The sequence below is a fragment of the Bos indicus x Bos taurus genome, chromosome 20 (genome assembly GCF_003369695.1).
Source record: "Bos indicus x Bos taurus breed Angus x Brahman F1 hybrid chromosome 20, Bos_hybrid_MaternalHap_v2.0, whole genome shotgun sequence".
In the NCBI taxonomy this organism is placed as follows: domain Eukaryota; kingdom Metazoa; phylum Chordata; class Mammalia; order Artiodactyla; family Bovidae; genus Bos; species Bos indicus x Bos taurus.
In genome coordinates, this window is record NC_040095.1 from 14,537,021 (window position 1) to 14,555,327 (window position 18,307).

Sequence of the window (18,307 nt, forward strand, 5' to 3'; positions counted from 1 at the left end):
AGTGGGGTGCCATCACCTTCTCCATAGTCACAGACTATCTGTAAAAATGAAGTGCCAATATGAGTTTGTATGATCCCAAATCTATGCCATTTCTACTGCAACACACAGCCACTCAAAGATGACACAAAGTTTACTGTGAGCCTAGGACCCTACAAAATTATTAAGGCAGAAATAAAAGGGTGTAATGTTTGAATACAGTTGAATACAATATTCAACAAGAGTAAAGTCATACATTTCTTGCATAATAAAGCAAAAAGAATGTGTTTAAAAGGAAAATACAAGAATCACAAGGTAGAAATTAGATCAGAAAAAGAAAAGATTAAGAAAAACTGGGAAAGACATTTAGAAAATATAGTATTCTACATGCTGAAGATAAATATGGTTCTGACATTGACAAGTGGAATAAGCTATTACATGCAGAGGAAAAAAAACATGAACAAACACACATAAAGGAAAATACAAGGCATATATGTAGAACAGCAAATAGTTCGGATCTGCTAACACAGTGTGTCCTACATTTTCCAGGTAAGATTTCTACTGAATTCATTAAAAATACAGATTCCTAGGTTTCTCCCCTAGAGATTTTGAATTAGTAGGTCTGAGATGGATATGGAATTTAATTTTTTTTAAGTACTATAAGTGACTTTTTATTAGTGAGGAAGTTTAAGAAGCATTACCCTAAAGGACAGAGTTGGTAAAGAGGAGTCATGAAAGTAGAAGCCAGAAATAATAGGCCAAGGAACTTGGCTTTATTTTTATAGTCAACAAAGAGCAGCTATAGCATCTTTATCAGGCTTCAGGAAGACTATTCTGATAGCAATGAGTGGAAGGGGTAAAAAGAGAAGGGAGATGGGGGATCAGTCTGCAGACTAGGGCAGCGGCACAGCCTAGAGATAATGAAGGCTGGAATAAGAGGAGTAGTAAAATAAATTAAAAATAAGATTTGAGATATGCCACAGATGAAAATTGGTAGACCTAATGCAACTAGCTGGTTGTGCAAGGGAAAAAGTAAGAAAAACATCAGAATTAAATCTAAAATTCTTCTTTAGGGGACACTGATACCAAGGAATTAGAAAAAGAATTCACAGAACATGGAGAAGTTTGGGAAGAAAAGATAATGAATTAAGCCTTGGCTAGGGCTTGGGTAACTAGTGAGAAATTCTAATACAGAGATGTCTACTAGGCAGCTGGAGAAAAATAAGTCAGCCTAGAGATACAGATTTGAGAGTCAGAAACAAACAGTTGATAATTTTATCACATAGCACCCTCAATTAAAAAGTCAGACGAGAGAAATGTGATGACACAATACTAGTTATACTTCTTATTTGATAAAGGACTGTGGGCTGCAATGTTCTTGGCAAGAAGGGAAGATTTTAACTGGTCTTTCTACAGTTTAAAGTGTTTTACACATTTAAAAGAAAACTTAAAAAGCAAGCTACAACTGTCCACAGTGGATTCTTTCACATTTCAACCTTTAGCAAACACAAATTGCTTTGGCAGTGGCCAGTTCACTATAATCAGTAGAAGTCAAAACATGTATTTTTTTTTTTGTTTTTAAACTTTGTGCAAAAAGCAAGCAGCAGGAGGAAGATATGCTTTCAACATTTAAGACATGTTGTTACCAACAGAAAAAATTCAAACTAATTTCCTAGTAAAGTCAATCTCAGTAATTGTGCACAAATCTTACTTTAGACCAGAAATTTAATTCAACAAAAAGACTGACAGAAAAATTCCTTTTGACAACCTACTCTTGCTACATGGCTGCTAAACTAGTACCACCCAGGGCCCTGCGGAAGTTAGGAAAGGGCGGTGGGCTGACTGCACTGAGCCAGCTGTCCCTAACCCCAGAATGCTGTGCTATCAGTGAAAGTTTCTGCCAGCCATTTAAAAGGAGGCAGCTTTGCAGTATTCAAAACCACACTGGATACTTCAATAGCTACAGAAACTCAAGTCAAATTCAGATCCCATGACTCTTAATTGGACAAGAAACTTAATATCTGAGTATTGATTTTGCCATTTATAAATCAGGAATAAAATCCATATGACATTATTATTATAAAGATTACATAAAATACATAGCACAGATAAGAAAAGAAATCATTGCAATGAAAGATAATAAGTGCTTTGATGGCTCAAGCTTTAGGAGGGAAGTACAGGCATTAAGAAGTTAATAATGAAACTAAATATTACAAAGGAAAAATAAAAATTAGTCAAATAAAGGAGAGCACACACTCCAAGCAAAAGAAAAAACAGGCCTGGGAGGATGCTGCAGAAGGCATGGATATACAAGGAAACTGGACATCTTCAGATAACATCAATGAAACGGAATCCTGGCAATTCTCAGATCTAACATTCGTGATTTTTTCCATTTACAAAAATACCTACAGGATCACGATATACAGCGAATCTTTCATTTTCATTAGGGACAAATGTGAATCATGAATAATATAAGACTAGTACACTGACATTTAAAGATGACTTCTCAGATTCCGGGCTGACAGAGTCCGTCAGTTCAGTTCTGTTCAGACGCTCAGTCATGTCCAACTCTTTGTGACCCCGAGAACTGCAGCACGCCAGGCCTCCCTGTCCATCACCAACTCCTGGAGTTTACTCAAACTCATGTCCATCGAGTTGGTGATGCCATCCAACCATCTCATCCTCTGTCATCCCCTTCTCCTCCCACCTTCAATCTTTCCCAGCATCAGGGTCTTTTACAGTGAGTCAGTTCTTCGCATCAGGTGGCCAAAGTATTGGAGCTTCAGCTTCACATCAGTCCTTCCAATGAATATTCAGGACTGATTTCCTTTAGGATGGACTGGTTGGATCTCCTTGCAGTCCAAGGGACTCTCAAGAATCTTCTCCAACACCACAGTTCAAAAGCATCAATTCTTCAGTGCTCAGCTTTCTTTATGGTCCAACTCTCACACCCATACATACTGGAAAAACCATAGCCTTGAGTAGATGGACCTTTGTTGGCAAAGTAATGTCTCTGCTTTTTAATATGCTCTCTAGGTTGGTCATAACTTTTCTTCCAAGGAGTAAGCATCTTTTAATTTCATGGCTGCAGTCACCATCAGCGTGATTTTGGAGGGCCCCGCCCCCAAAATAAAGTCTCTCACTGCTTCCATTGCTTCCCCTTCTATTGGCCAGGAAGTGATGGGATCAGAAGCCATGTTCTTAATTTTCTGAATGTTGAGTTTTAAGCCGACTTTTGACTCTCCTCTTTCACATTCATCAAGAGCTCTTTAGTTCTTCTTCACTTTCTACCGTAAGGGTGGTGTCATCTGCATATCTGAGGTTATTGATATTTCTCCCTGCAATCTTGATTCCAGCTTGTGCTTCATCCAGTCCAGCACTTCTCTTTACTCTGCATATAAGTTAAATAAGCAGGGTGACAATATACAGGCTTGAGGTACTCCTTTCCCAATTTGGAACCAGTCTGTTGTTCCATGTCCAGCTCTAACTGTTGCTTCCTGACCTGCATACAGATTTCTCAGGAAGCAGGTCAGGTGGTCTGGTATGCCCATCTCTTTCAGAATTTTCCACAGTTTATTTTAATCCACACAGTCAAAGGCTTTGGCATAGTCAATAAAGCAGAAATAGATGTTTTTCTGGAACTCTCTTGCTTTTTGGATGATCCAGCAGATGTTGGCAATTTGATCTCTGGTTCCTCTGCCTTTTCTAAATCCAGCTTGAATATCTGGAAGTTCATGGTTCACGTACTGTTGAAGCCTGGCTTGGAGAATTTTGAGCATTACTTTGCTAGCGTGTGATATGAGTGCAATTGTGCAGTAGTTTGAGCATTCTTTGGCATTACCTTTCTTTGGGATTGGAATGAAAACTGAGCTTTTCCAGTCCTGTGGCCACTGCTGAGTTTTCTAAATTTGCTGGCATACTGAGTGCAGCACTTTCACCGCATCATCTTTTAGGATTTGAAATAGCTCAACTGAACTTCCATCACCTCTACTAGCTTTGTTCAGAATGATGCTTCCTAAGGCCCACTTGACTTCACATTCCAGGATGTCTGGCTCTAGGTGAGTGATCATACCATCCTGGTTATCTGGATCATTAAGATCTTTTCCTTATTGTTCTGTGTATTCTTTCTACCTCTTCTTAGCATCTTCTGCTTCTGTTAGGTCCATACCATTTCTGTCCTTTATTGCGCCCATCTTTACATGAAATGTTTCATTGGTAGCTCTAATTTTCCTGAGATCTTTAGTCTTTCCCATTCTGTTGTTTTCTTCTATTTCTTTGCATTGATCACTGAGGAAGGCTTTCTTATCTCTCCTTGCTATTCTTTGAAACTCTGCATTCAGGGTATATCTTTCCTTTTCTCCTTTGCCTTTCATTTCTCTTCTTTTCACAGCTATTTGTAAGGCCTTCTCAGACAACCATTTTGCCTTATTGCATTTATTTTTCTTGGGGATGGTCTTGATCCCTGCCTCCTGTACAATGTTACAAACCTCCGTCCATAGTTCATCAGGCACTCTGTCTATCAGATCTAGTCCCTTGAATCTATTTCTCACTTCCATTGTATAAACGTAAGGGATTTGATTTAGGTCATACCTGAATGGTCGAGTGGTTTTCCCTACTTTCTTCAATTTAAGTCTGAATTTGGCAATAAGGACTTCATGATCTGAGCCACAGCCAGCTCTTGGTCTTGTTATTGATGACTGTACAGAGTTTCTCCATCTTTGCCTGCAAAGAATATAATCAGTCTGATTTCAGTTTTGACCATCTGGTGATGTCCATGTGTAGAGTCTTCTCTTGTATTGCTGGAAGAGGGTATTTGCTATGACCAGGGTGTTCTCTTGGCAAAACTCTTATTAGCCTTTGCCCTGCTTGATTTTGTACTCCAAGGCCGGATTTGCCTGTTACTCCAGGTATTTCCTGACTTCCTACTTTTGCATTCCAGTCCCCTATAACAAAAAGGATATCTTTTTTAAGTGTTAGTTCTAGAAGGTCTTGTAGGTCTTCATAGAACCATTCAACTTCAGCTTCTTCAGCATTACTGGTCGGAGCATAGATTTGGATTACTGTGATATTGAACAGTTTGCCTTGGAAATGAACAGAGATGATTGTGTCATTTTTGAGACTGCATCCAAGTACTGCATTTCGGACTCTTTAGTTGACTATGATGGCTACTCTCTTTCTTCTAATGGATTCTTGTCCACAGTAGTAGATATAATGATCATCTGAGTTAATTTCACCCATTCCATTCCACTTTAGTTTGCTGATTGCTAAAATGTCCATGTTCACTCCTGCCATCTCCTGTTTGACCACTTCCAATTTGCCTTGATTCATGGAGTTAACATTCCAGGTTCCTATGCAATATTGCTCTTTACAGCATCGGACTTTACTTCCATCACCAGTCACATCCACAATTGAGTGTTGTTGTTTTGGCTCCGTCTCTTCATTCTTTCTGAAGTTACTTCTCCACTCTTCTCCAGTAGCATATTGGGCACCTACCCACCTGGGGAGTTCATCTTTCAGTATCCTATCTTTTTGCCTTTTCATACTGTTCATGGGGTTCTCAAGGCAAGAATACTGAAGTGATTTGCCATTCCCTTTTTCAGTGCAGCACGTTTTGTGAGAACTCTCCACCATGATCAGTTCACCTTGGGTGGCCCTACACAGCATGGCTCATAGTTTCACTGAGTTAGACAAGGCTGTGGTCTGTGGGATCAGATTGGTTAGTCTTCTGTGATTGTGGTTTTTAGTCTGTCTGCCCTCTGATAGAGAAGGATAAGAGGGTACAGAGGCTTCCTGATGGGAGAGGTGACAGAATAGTTGGTGATATTGATAAGAAATTGAAAAAGGAAGTTATCATGTGAAAATGAATTTAGTTTTGATATCTAAAAATAGTGATGTTTCCTAAAGGCAACACAGAACGAGGGATAAGAGCCCAGGGGAAATATTTGGCTTTGTCTCCTACAGTTCAGAATGTTATTAACAGTATACAGGTGGTAATTGAATCTACAGTATTAAATAGATCAATCAAGGATACTGAAGACAGTTAAAGAAAAAAAATTATGACTAAATTCTTACTTACACATGCCCATTTTAATTCAGTTTTAATGCAAAAGGTATAAGTAGAGTGCTTACTGTGTGCCCAATAGCAGCTTACCAAACCAGGCTCAATGATGAGGGAAGCATGCAGATAAAGAAGTAAAGACAAGGGTAAAAACAAGGTGCTTTTAAGTTGATGCTATTGTCAGTGTCAGTAAGAAAGAGGTGACTGTGTTAAGTGAGAAAGGCAGTACTAGGTTATAGAGTTTTAATTACATACTACAAAAAAGACTTTGAATCTTATCCTTTAGGTCTCAGTGTTCACTAACTGTCATGAAAGGATGAGATGAAAATCTAGGAGAGTAAAAATCCTTGAAGATGATTTTCTTGGGGCATATTTGTCAGAATCACTGCTTTAAACAATGGTACGGCACTGTAGGTGTTTCAGCAATGAGTACCGTGATGAAAGGGATATTGAGGAAAACCATACTTAGAGGCCCATGGGAAGCATTGGTAGGGTAAAGGCCAGGAAGCAATGTATAACCTGAGACGTGGATTTTATAGAGACAGCTGTAGGTTCAGCTCCCAGCTCTAGCAACTTACTAGGTATGTGACTTTGAGCAAATTACAACCTATTAATACTTAATTTACTCATAGGTAAAATGGAAATAATAATACCTACCTTACAGGGCTGTGATGGGAATTAATGAAAAGAATAAATATATATAAATTATATTAAAATGAATATAAGAGCTTTGGTCTGTCACTGTTTATTACAGTAATATTAATAACAAACCATCTAGTAATCCAATTAAACCAACAGCAATTAAAATTTGAATCACGACATTAAATCCTTCTTTAACCCCAGTTTGTAACTGATTTTTAAAATGCCAGATTAAAAAATATATTTCAAATCATTTCAGAAGTTGCAAATATTACTGACCACACAAATCATTTTATGAATCGGTTCAATGAACATTTAAAATTTGCTGTAAAACATGTAAAACATGCTGTCCTATATATAGCAGTAGATACAAAAATGAGTGAGAATATAGACCCTAATCTCTTTTACAATTCTGAACAAAGGGCAAATTAAGAGTTTTACCTGACTAACTCGATTCACTTCCTCCTCTTCTTCCTCAGCTTCCTCTCCAAATGAAAGTAAACTAAAATTTCTATTGAAAAAGAAGGAAAAAGGAATGAAATAAAATTAGAAAGAAAAAGTTAAATGAAACTTATAAATATCCTATTTTCAAAGCAATAGAACACAATTTACAAGAAGAAACATTCTCTCAACAGACAATAATTACTTAGTATTCAGGGGAAATATACTAAGGATATATATTTTTAGCATAACATTAAATGTTTAGTTCCAGATGTTTTATATATTGTTGTTGTTATTCAGTTGCAAAGTCATGTCTGACTCTGCTAAACCATGGACTGCAGCATACCAGGCTTCCCTGTCCTTCACTATCTTCTGGAGTTTGCCCAAATTCATGTCTATTGAGTTGGTGATGCTGTGTAACCATCTCATCCTCTGCTGCCCCTTTCTCCTTTTGCTTCAATCTTTCCCATTTCACATACTAGACTAAACTAATGACCAAAAATCTATCCCGAAAACTACCATTAAATACACTGTCAAGCATGACAGAAATAATTAAAGCTTTTTGTGGGTTTCCCAGGCAGCATGCACAGTAAAGAACCTGCATGTCAATGCAGGAAACATCAGAATCTCAGGTTCTATCCCCAGGTCTGAAGATCCCCTGGAGGAGGGCCCAGAACCCCACTCCAGTGTTCCTGCCTGGAGAATCCCGTGGACAGAGGAGCCTGGCGGGCTACGGTCCACAGGGTCGCAGAGTCGGACACGACTCAGCAACTCAGCAAAGTACAGCATATTATCAAATAAGGATTGCTAAAAAACTAATAAACATACAGCTCTGAGGGTACTATAAATGGGAAGCAATTTATCTAGTGTCTGCCAAAATAATTTTAATATTTTAAAATTAGTAAGTTACACAAAATTATGGGGGGAGGGCAACAAACTTAGCTAAGCAAACAGTCCATGGGAATAAAAAACTAACTTTAGTCTTTTTTGACCCTTCAGATGAATACATCACAAGGAAGATAAATAGTAAGCTATTAAAACTCCTCTGAAATACTGGAAAAACAAAAGATCAGGCAATAAAAGAGGAATTTTCATTTCAAAACTTACTTAGATATAATCAGTAACTATCACATCACCCCTAACATATTTGCTATGAATTAAAAAACAAAATATCCAACTTTTGGCTTTGCTGTCAAGATAAATCAGTGATGAAATATTATATCTCAATATAGTAACAGTGACTTTTCACCCAGATACAAATTAGTAAAAATAAATTAATACAAAATAAAAAGAAATCAAATAAATATACAGTTGTGTAAGAAGTTATTTTGCCACAAGATATCAACTGCCTATTAGAGTCTGGCTCATATTTGACAGTTTATAACAGCAACTTAACTTACATTATAGGATATCAAAGAAAGGAAATGAATATGTATTGAATACCTACACTATAGGATATTTTCAAATTCCCCTTCTCATTTAAACTTTGTAATAAGCAGATGCTATACTATAAATCTCCATTTTATAAGATGGGGAAACTGAAGCTCAAAGATCAGTATACTTTGCTTCCTATAACTGCAGTAGGCAGGATTATACTTAAAGCTTTCTGAATCTAACACTTATATAAGTACAACAAAATCCCTAAAAAGGATTCTACAGTTTAGTAAAAGAGAAAGTTGAAATCTAACTCTCTGATACCTATTTTAATAAAACAGACAAAATTAATAATGTAAAGAATATTACTCACAGAAATACTGAAGAAATTTCTGTTATTAGAAAACTATCCTCAGGAATTAATCCAGAATACAGAAAGAACTTCATGTGTAAATATATTTATAATAAGGTTATTTTAATAGCATCAAAAAAAGGAGCAAGAAAGTTAAATAATATTAACCATGCAGTCATTAAATCCTTCATACTTTACTTTCTAGCTTCTTTATCCTGAGCATGTATTATTGGAAAAACAAGTAAACAAACAAAAGTTTCAACAACTCATTTATATAAATAATTCTTGTGGTGGTCATAAATATTTATCTATTTATTAATAGATTTCATCAGACATCTCAGACAATACATTTTTAGCTTAAGGTTTTAAGTTATACACTCTATTTGAATATAAGAAATGTACATCTAGAAAAAGAAACACACAGATAATTTAGACATATATCCTGGTCCACACTGGCTTCCCCCTAATTACTAAATAATTATTACAGAAGGAAACAAAGTGAACTAAATAAATCAGTGTTGCTTTTCAAGTTGAGGAAAAAAATCTTTCTATTCTGATTACTTTGTGCCTTTGGGTTTCAATTTCTTTACTTCCTCCTCTGGTTTCTCTTTTTTCGGCTTTTTTATTTCTCTTGGAATGATGTCATCAAAAGGATTAAATAAAACCTACGAAAAGACATATTTTGAAAATATTACTCAATTTTTTTAATTTCACAAAAAAATAAAACCAATATTTAATTTAATAGGTGCCACTAGTATCTATAATTTCTCCTCATAGAACCAGTATAATGATATATATACTTCCACTTACATGGCCTCATTGGATTCTCCCAGTAATCCAATGTGCTATTAAGGAAAAAATGTTTTATACTTATTTAACAAAACGGAAAGACAGTCAAGAAAACAATATATAGTTAGAGAGACAAGCTCAGGTATTTTTTTTTTAACTCAGGTATCCTTACTTCAAATCAAATGTTCTCAGGTCCTTGTTTTCTCAATGAAGGACCGCTCTTAAATTACCAAAGACAACACTTCACTGGGCTAAATAAACCTAATTCATCCAGCTTTTCACTATGGAGTTTTTCATTCATTGGATTATCAGCTTAAGTTTCATCCTCAAATTCAAAATCTTCCATTAAAAAAATTCTTAATCAGAAATTGTAACTAAATTACAGAGCTAAAATCCAAGTTGTGATGTTAATTTAGTATAAAGCCTTCACCTGATAACTGAACACAAATATTCAATTTCTTTTAAGTGACAAAGTAATATATCTCTAATAATCATGCTCATACCTCACAACTTCTTATTTTATGTGGATTTCGTGGTCTTTCTTCATCATCAATGTCTACTTCTGTCAGGCGTAGCATGTTATATACTGTATCCCCTGTAACCTATTAAATAAAAAAGGAAATTTAATTGAAAATTATTAAATTCATTCTTTGAAATCAGGGAGGACTTTTGAAAATATTTTTAAAGTAATTAAAAAGGCATTTCATATTGTTAAATAAGATTATATGTATTAAACAGTGCAAATAAAGCAACATAATCCTAAGGGGAAAAGGTTTGACAAACTTTAATTCCTCAATAAGATTTTTGGGAAATTTCCAATATATACCTAATGTCAGTTTTTACTAAAAACACAATGCCAAGTAACTTCCTTCTGAATGACTACGTTTTGTTCAAACATTATAAACAAATTTAGACTTTAGAAGAGGGAAGAACAAGCAAATAATAAAAACAATGTGGTAAGTGCTTTGAAGACATTATCATGCTTAATCCTCAAAACATCCTAAAAGTAGGTACTATCATTATCTTTCTTCTCTAGATAAGAAAATTGAGGCTGAAAGAAGTTGTAGATCCGACAGTGATGGCCTTTCTGACTTCTAACTACTACGCTATACTTTGCCTCTACTGTGTGAGTTATATACATCGGTTGTAAACAGTGGTGCAGAAGGACAACCTAAATATCATTTTATTAAATACTTATTTTTTTAAATAACAGGGAGGAAAATCCATGAGTGTCAGACAACCTGTGTTGGAGTGGCTCAAAAGTATTAAGCAACAATACTGCACTCCATGTTTTTGGCATGACTCCTTTCATTCAATATTTAAAAAACTAAAATAATACCAGTTTTCCAGTTGTGCTGTTTGTTTTTTTCCTTTTCATCGGCACGAAATCCAGTTTTGTCTGGGATATGGGGAAACCATTCTAACTGAACCAGCAGAGGGAGCTGATACACTAGTGATGCCTAATATGCCTAACACTTAGGGCATCTGAGAGCATATTCATGAAAAGGGAGAAGCATGAGAAAAAAAAAAACAAACCCTTCAGAATCCCTTTAAAAGAAAACTATTGAAAATTCTATGGAAGTGACCATCTCTGATATGGTGTTAAATGTCAGCAGGATTAAATAGGTACTATTCAAAGTAATATTTCAGGTAAGCAGTTTAAATGTTAACACAACTTCCACTTTAAACTGAAGGGAATTCATTATTAACAAAATAAATTTTAAACTACTAAATGTTATTATCTAAATGTCTTTCTAAAAACATTAAAACATATCAGCTGACACAGCAGTTAATAATAATGATTAAAACAATTTTAGAAAAAATAAAAATTTTAAGTTAAAAATCAATGACTGGCCTGAAACACACACAGAAAAACTCAGGTGGTCCCTCACGGCTCATCGTAACAGGAATATGGAGCATTTCACCATTTTTAGAAATAATAAATAAATATCCTAGGGAATATTTTTATGAACGCAGCTCTTAGGTAAGTTGATCACATACATCATAGAAGCCTAAGATAACTGGATACAAACCTTTCCAAAGATGGTGTGCTTATTGTTAAGTTCATCAGCTCGACCCAGGGTAAAAAAAAACTGGCTGCCATTATCGTGAGGGCCAGCATTTGCCATGGCAACCAGTCCTCTACGATTAAAACGCAACCGTGAGTGGAATTCATCCTGAAGCATAAAAAAAAAAAAGATTTAGTGAATGCCCTCGGTTATAAGGCCCTTCATATTTCAGCTAACAAACAAGGTCCCACACAACTTCTACTGATTTTCACATATAATCAAATCCAATATCTACAGTTCCTTCAATCTACTAATCTTGACTTTACTCACCTGTGTCTTCTAAATATACTCAAACACAAATTTTTTGTGGAAAGTTGCCTCTTACACTGAGCAAGGGTACTCAAGGGGAATGGATTTCTGAGACATTTCCCTATTCTTCTCATCCCTCAGAGCCATCTAAGCTTTTAGTTCAGTTCAGTTCAGTTCAGTCACTCAGTCGTGTCCAACTCTTTGCAACCCCATGAACCTCAGCACAACAGGCCTCCCTGTCCATCACCAACTCCTGGAGTTCACCCAAACCCATGTCCATTGAGTCAGCGATGCCATCCAACCATCTCATCCTCTGTCATCCCCTTCTCCTCCTGCCCTCAATCTTTCCCAGCATCAGGGTCTTTTCAAATAAGTCAGCTCTTCTCATCAGGTAGCCAAAGTACTGGAGTTTCAGCTTCAACATCAGTCCTTCCAATGAACACCCAGGACTGATCTCCTTTAGGATGGACTGGTTGGATCTCCTTGCAGTCCAAGGGACTCTCAAGAGTCTTCTCCAACACCACAGTTCAAAAGCATCAATTCTTCTGCACTCACCAGTCCAACTCTCACATCCATACATGACCACTGGAAAAACCATAGCCTTGACTAGATGGACCTTTGTTGACAAAGTAATGTCTCTGCTTTTTAATATGCTGTCTAGATTGGTCATAACTTTCCTTCCAAGCTTTCAGAACCATCTATTTCTTTTTTCTCCAGGATAACTACTTTTGAGTCATTAAAGAGGCTTCAAAGGGCTTCCCTTGTGGCTCAGTTGGTAAAGAATCTGCCTCCAATGCAGAAGACCCAGTTCGATTCCTGGGTTGGGAAGATCTGCTGAAGAAGGGAAAGGCTACCCATTCCATATTCTGGCCTGGAGAATTCCATGGACTGTATAGTCTATGGGGTCACAAAGAGTCAGACACGACTGAGTGACTTTCACTATCACTTTAAAAAATAAGCCACATTATTAAATCTGAATTAATTGTTAGGGGTTCCCTTGTAGCTTAGCTGGTAAAATATCTGCCAGCAGTGCAGCAGACCTGGGTTCGATCTTTGGGTTGTGAAGATCCTCTGGAGAAGGGAACGGCCACCCACTCCAGTATTCTGGCCTGGAGAATTCCATAGACTGTACGGTCTATGGGGTTGCAAAGAGTCGGACATGACTGTACAACTTCCACTTCACTTCAGGAGCTTCAACTATTCTCTTCTTGATCCTTTTCTGAATGTCATGAAACAACTGTTTTCTTATTTTAATTCAAGGAAGCTAGTGTGATTATGTTAGGTGCTTTACTATGCTTTTTAAAGTTTTAAGTTGAAATTTCTTTGAACTGGGACTGGTTCCATTTGCCAGTTTTCAAAAAAAGCTGGAGCAAGCCATTCTAAGGTGGTTTTCTTGCTAGGGTAGGGCTACCTAACATTTATACCCATCTCTTAGTTAATAGAAGACCTGATACTAGACTCACTTATAATATAGACATGTTTTATAATCAATGCTTTTCAGAAAGAAAGTTCTTTTCCTTTAATAAGTTCTTCTCAAGAGATCTAAACTCAAAAGATCCTAACTCTGTACACTGTATTAAAAATGACCTAACTGAAAAATTTACCAGGCTTCCCTTGGCTCAGTGGTAAAGAATCCTCCTGCCAATGAAGGAGACATAGGCTTGATCCCTGGTCCCGGGAAATTCCACACACCATGGAGCAGCGGAGCCGGTGGGCCACAACTACTGCGCCTGTACTCTGGAGCCTGGCTACTGCACTGCTGAACCCATGCACTGAAAGGAAGAGAGCCCCCGCCCACCACAACTAGAGAAAAGCCCGCACAGCAGCAAGACCCAGCACAGCCCAAATTAAATACAAGTAATTTAAAATTTTACCAACATAACTGTATTACCTGAATGAAATAAGCAAAAGTCTCAATTTAGAAAGGAATTGTCACAAAGAGCTATTCTGTTAACCAAATAATAAAGGAATGCTTCCTACCAGATGGAGTCTCTAAACTAATGAGATATCTCAATTTTGTAAAATATAAAATAGTCTAACAGTGACATTTGAGATTTTTAAAACTATTTCACATGCTCTAAAGGCCATTATCATATGAAAAGTAAAGCAAACAGTTCAAGTATTTTTCTCAAAATTGAAGGAAATTCCAGACACTCTATCCTTTTAGTATAAATGTAAATTTTTAAAAAATTCACATATTTTAAGAGCTACTAATGTTTACTAATAGAACATAATATTGATACCATAAGATTGATAAATAATCCAGCTTTTAGCCTTTACTTGAACCCACCATTACCCTTAATATCTTAAATATGACATTATCTTTCTTTTTAGATTTATGTTGGCAGTTAACAAAGCATTGACCTATTCTTGATGAAAACTTACATCCTTTTCTAACATTTTTTATGTTGCTTCTTTCTTCTATTTCCCCGTGTTATGGCATGCATTTTGTGATTTCTTATTAAGGCATCCAGTTTGTGCTACAAAGGTCTACTGTGTACAGTTTAAAATGAATTCTGCTCTGGACTGAATTATGTCCTCCTGGAGTTCATTTGACACTCTAACCTCCAATGGGACTGTACTGAAGAGGAAAAGACACCAAAACGCTCTCTCCACCATGTAAAGACACAGTAGAAGCCAGCCATTTGCAAGCCAGCAAGAGAACCTTCACAGGTGGTGAATGCTAGTACCTTGATCTCAGACTTCTTAGCCTCCAGAACTGTGAGAAATAAATTCCTGTTTATTTTTTTTAAATTAATTTTATTTTATTTTTAAACTTTACATAATTGTATTAGTTTTGCCAAATATCAAAATGAATCCGCCACAGGTATATATGTGTTCCCCATCCTGAACCCTCCTCCCTCCTCCCTCCCCATACCATCCCTCTGAGTCGTCCCAGTGCACTAGCCCCAAGCATCCAGTATCGTGCATCGAACCTGGACTGGCATCTCATTCCATACATGATATTTTACATGTTTCAATGCCATTCTCCTAAATCTTCCCACCCTCTCCCTCTCCCACAGAGTCCATAAGACTGTTCTATACATCAGTGTCTCTTTCGCTGTCTTGTACACCAGGTTATTGTTACCATCTTTCTAAATTCCATATATATGCGTTAGTATACTGTATTGGTGTTTTTCCTTCTGGCTTACTTCACTCTGTATAATAGGCTCCAGTTTCATCCACATCATTAGAACTGATTCAAATGTATTCTTTTTAATGGCTGAGTAATACTCCATTGTGTATATGTACCACAGCTGTCTTACCCATTCATCTGCTGATGGACATCTAGGTTGCTTCCATGTCCTGGCTATTATAAACAGTGCTGCGATGAACATCGGGGTACACGTGTCTCTTTCCCTTCTGGTTTCCTCAGTGTGTATGCCCAGCAGTGGGATTGCTGGATCATAAGGCAGTTCTATTTCCAGTTTTTTAAGGAATCTCCACACTGTTCTCCATAGTGGCTGTACTAGTTTGCATTCCCACCAACAGAGTAAGAGGGTTCCCTTTTCTCCACACCCTCTCCAGCATTTATTATTTGTAGACTTTTGGATCACAGCCATTCTGACTGGTGTGAAATGGTACCTCATAGTGGTTTTGATTTGCATTTCTCTGATAATGAGTGATGTTGAGCATCTTTTCATGTGTTTGTTAGCCATCTGTATGTCTTCTTTGGAGAAATGTCTATTTAGTTCTTTGGCCCATTTTTTGATTGGGTCATTTATTTTTCTGGAGTTGAGCTGGAGGAGTTGCTTGTATATTTTTGAGATTAGTTGTTTGTCAGTTGCTTCATTTGCTATTATTTTCTCCCATTCTGAAGGCTGTCTTTTCACCTTGCTAATAGTTTCCTTTGATGTGCAGAAGCTTTTAAAGTTAATTAGGCCCCATTTGTTTATTTTTGCTTTTATTTCCAATATTCTGGGACGTGGGTCATAGAGGATCCTGCTGTGATGTATGTCAGAGAGTGTTTTGCCTATGTTCTCCTCTAGGAGTTTTATAGTTTCTGGTCTTACGTTTAGATCTTTAATCCATTTTGAGTTTATTTTTGTGTATGGTGTTAGAAAGTGTTCTAGTTTCATTCTTTTACAAGTGGTTGACCAGATTTCCCAGCACCACTTGTTAAAGAGATTGTCTTTAATCTATTGTATATTCTTGCTTCCTTTGTCAAAGATAAGGTGTCCATATGTGCGTGGATTTATCTCTGGGCTTTCTATTTTGTTCCATTGATCTATATTTCTGTCTTTGTGCCAGTACCATACTGTCTTGATAACTGTGGCTTTGTAGTAGAGCCTGAAGTCAGGTAGGTTGATTCCTCCAGTTCCATTCTTCTTTCTCAAGATTGCTTTGGCTATTCGAGGTTTTTTGTATTTCCATACAAATTGTGAAATTATTTGTTCTAGCTCTGTGAAGAATACTGTTGGTAGCTTGATAGGGATTGCATTGAATCTATAAATTGCTTTGGGTAGTATACTCATTTTCACTGTATTGATTCTTCCAATCCATGAACATGGTATATTTCTCCATCTATTAGTGTCCTCTTTGATTTCTTCCACCAGTGTTTTATAGTTTTCTATATATAGGTCTTTAGTTTCTCTAGGTAGATATATTCCTAAGTATTTTATTCTTTCCGTTGCAATGGTGAATGGAATTGTTTCCTTAATTTCTTTTTCAATTTTCTCATTATTAGTGTATGGACAAATTCTTAGAAAAGTACAACTTTCCAAAACTCGACCAGGAAGAAATAGAAAATCTTAACAGACCCATCACAAGCACGGAAATTGAAACTGTAATCAAAAATCTTCCAGCAAACAAAAGCCCAGGTCCAGATGGCTTCACAGCTGAATTCTACCAAAAATTTAGAGAAGAGCTAACACCTATCCTGCTCAAACTCTTCCAGAAAATTGCAGAGGAAGGTAAACTTCCAAACTCATTCTATGAGGCCACCATCACCCTAATACCAAAACCTGACAAAGATCCCACAAAAAAAGAAAACTACAGGCCAATATCACTGATGAACATAGATGCAAAAATCCTTAACAAAATTCTAGCAATCAGAATCCAACAACACATTAAAAAGATCGTACACCATGACCAAGTGGGCTTTATCCCAGGGATGCAAGGATTCTTCAATATCCCCAAATCAATCAATGTAATACACCACATTAACAAATTGAAAAATAAAAACCATATGATTATCTCAATAGATGCAGAGAAAGCCTTTGACAAAATTCAACACGCATTTATGATAAAAACTCTCCAGAAAGCAGGAATAGAAGGAACATACCTCAACATAATAAAAGCTATATATGACAAACCCACAGCAAACATTATCCTCAATGGTGAAAAATTGAAAGCATTTCCTCTAAAGTCAGGAACAAGACAAGGGTGCCCACTTTCACCACTACTATTCAACATAGTTTTGGAAGTTTTGGCCACAGCAATCAGAGCAGAAAAAGAAATAAAAGGAATCCAAATTGGAAAAGAAGAAGTAAAACTCTCACTATTTGCAGATGACATGATCCTCTACATAGAAAACCCTAAAGACTCCGCCAGAAAATTACTAGAGCTAATCAATGATGACTATAGTAAAGTTGCAGGATATAAAATCAACTCACAGAAATCCCTTGCATTCCTATACACCAAATTCCTACTGTTTAAACCACCCACACAGAAGTACTTTGTTATAGAGGCTCAAGTAAATTAATATAAATTCTATGTATTGTTAAAATAGAATGTTTTAAAATCAGATGGTGTATGCAATGTTCTAGAAATGTTTTACATGTGCAAAGTTACAGAGATCAGATAGTCAGATATCAGGAAAAATGTTATACAGTCTTTTCTCTGATTCACATTATTCTCATTACCATCTTTAGCTCCACCTGAATTCAATCTAGCATAAAACTCTGTGATAAGACATCGCAGAAAGAAAGCTTAATGGGATAAGTGCTGCCCTTATTCTGTATAATCCTAAATATGTTATAGACCCAATTTTGCGTACTAATGTAAAATGCATTTTCTTCTGGGGCTCAATCATTTCAATTAAGCAATCCAAACTGACTTGAAAATAAATTGTAAAATCCAATCTCACCTTGAATGGGACTCCATAGATAGATTCTCCACCAGTCCCTGTGCCAGTAGGATCTCCCCCTTGGACTATAAAGCCAGGCACAACTCTATGAAATATGGTGTTGTCATAATATGCTGGAAGAAAATAAAAAAGAGTTTACCATTCTCTGTTATTTCAGCGTTAGTATTAAGAAATGCAACAGATTTCTGAATGTTAATCTTGTATCCTGCTACCTTGCTGAAATCATTTATCAGTTTTAATAGTTTTTGTGTGGAGTCTTTGGGGTTTTCCGC

At 36.5% G+C, this 18,307-nt stretch overlaps 1 protein-coding gene across 1 annotated transcript in view; it reads right to left on the reverse strand.

The window, feature by feature from the left end:
- The window catches only part of CWC27 (CWC27 spliceosome associated protein homolog), a 260,233-nt gene that overhangs the window by 221,390 nt on the left and 20,536 nt on the right, over positions 1 to 18,307 (reverse strand). The window contains 5 exon segments of the mRNA XM_027520263.1: positions 7,115 to 7,184; positions 9,402 to 9,505; positions 10,133 to 10,231; positions 11,663 to 11,806; positions 18,036 to 18,148. Of these exon segments, the coding sequence (XP_027376064.1) occupies positions 7,115 to 7,184; positions 9,402 to 9,505; positions 10,133 to 10,231; positions 11,663 to 11,806; positions 18,036 to 18,148 (530 nt within the window).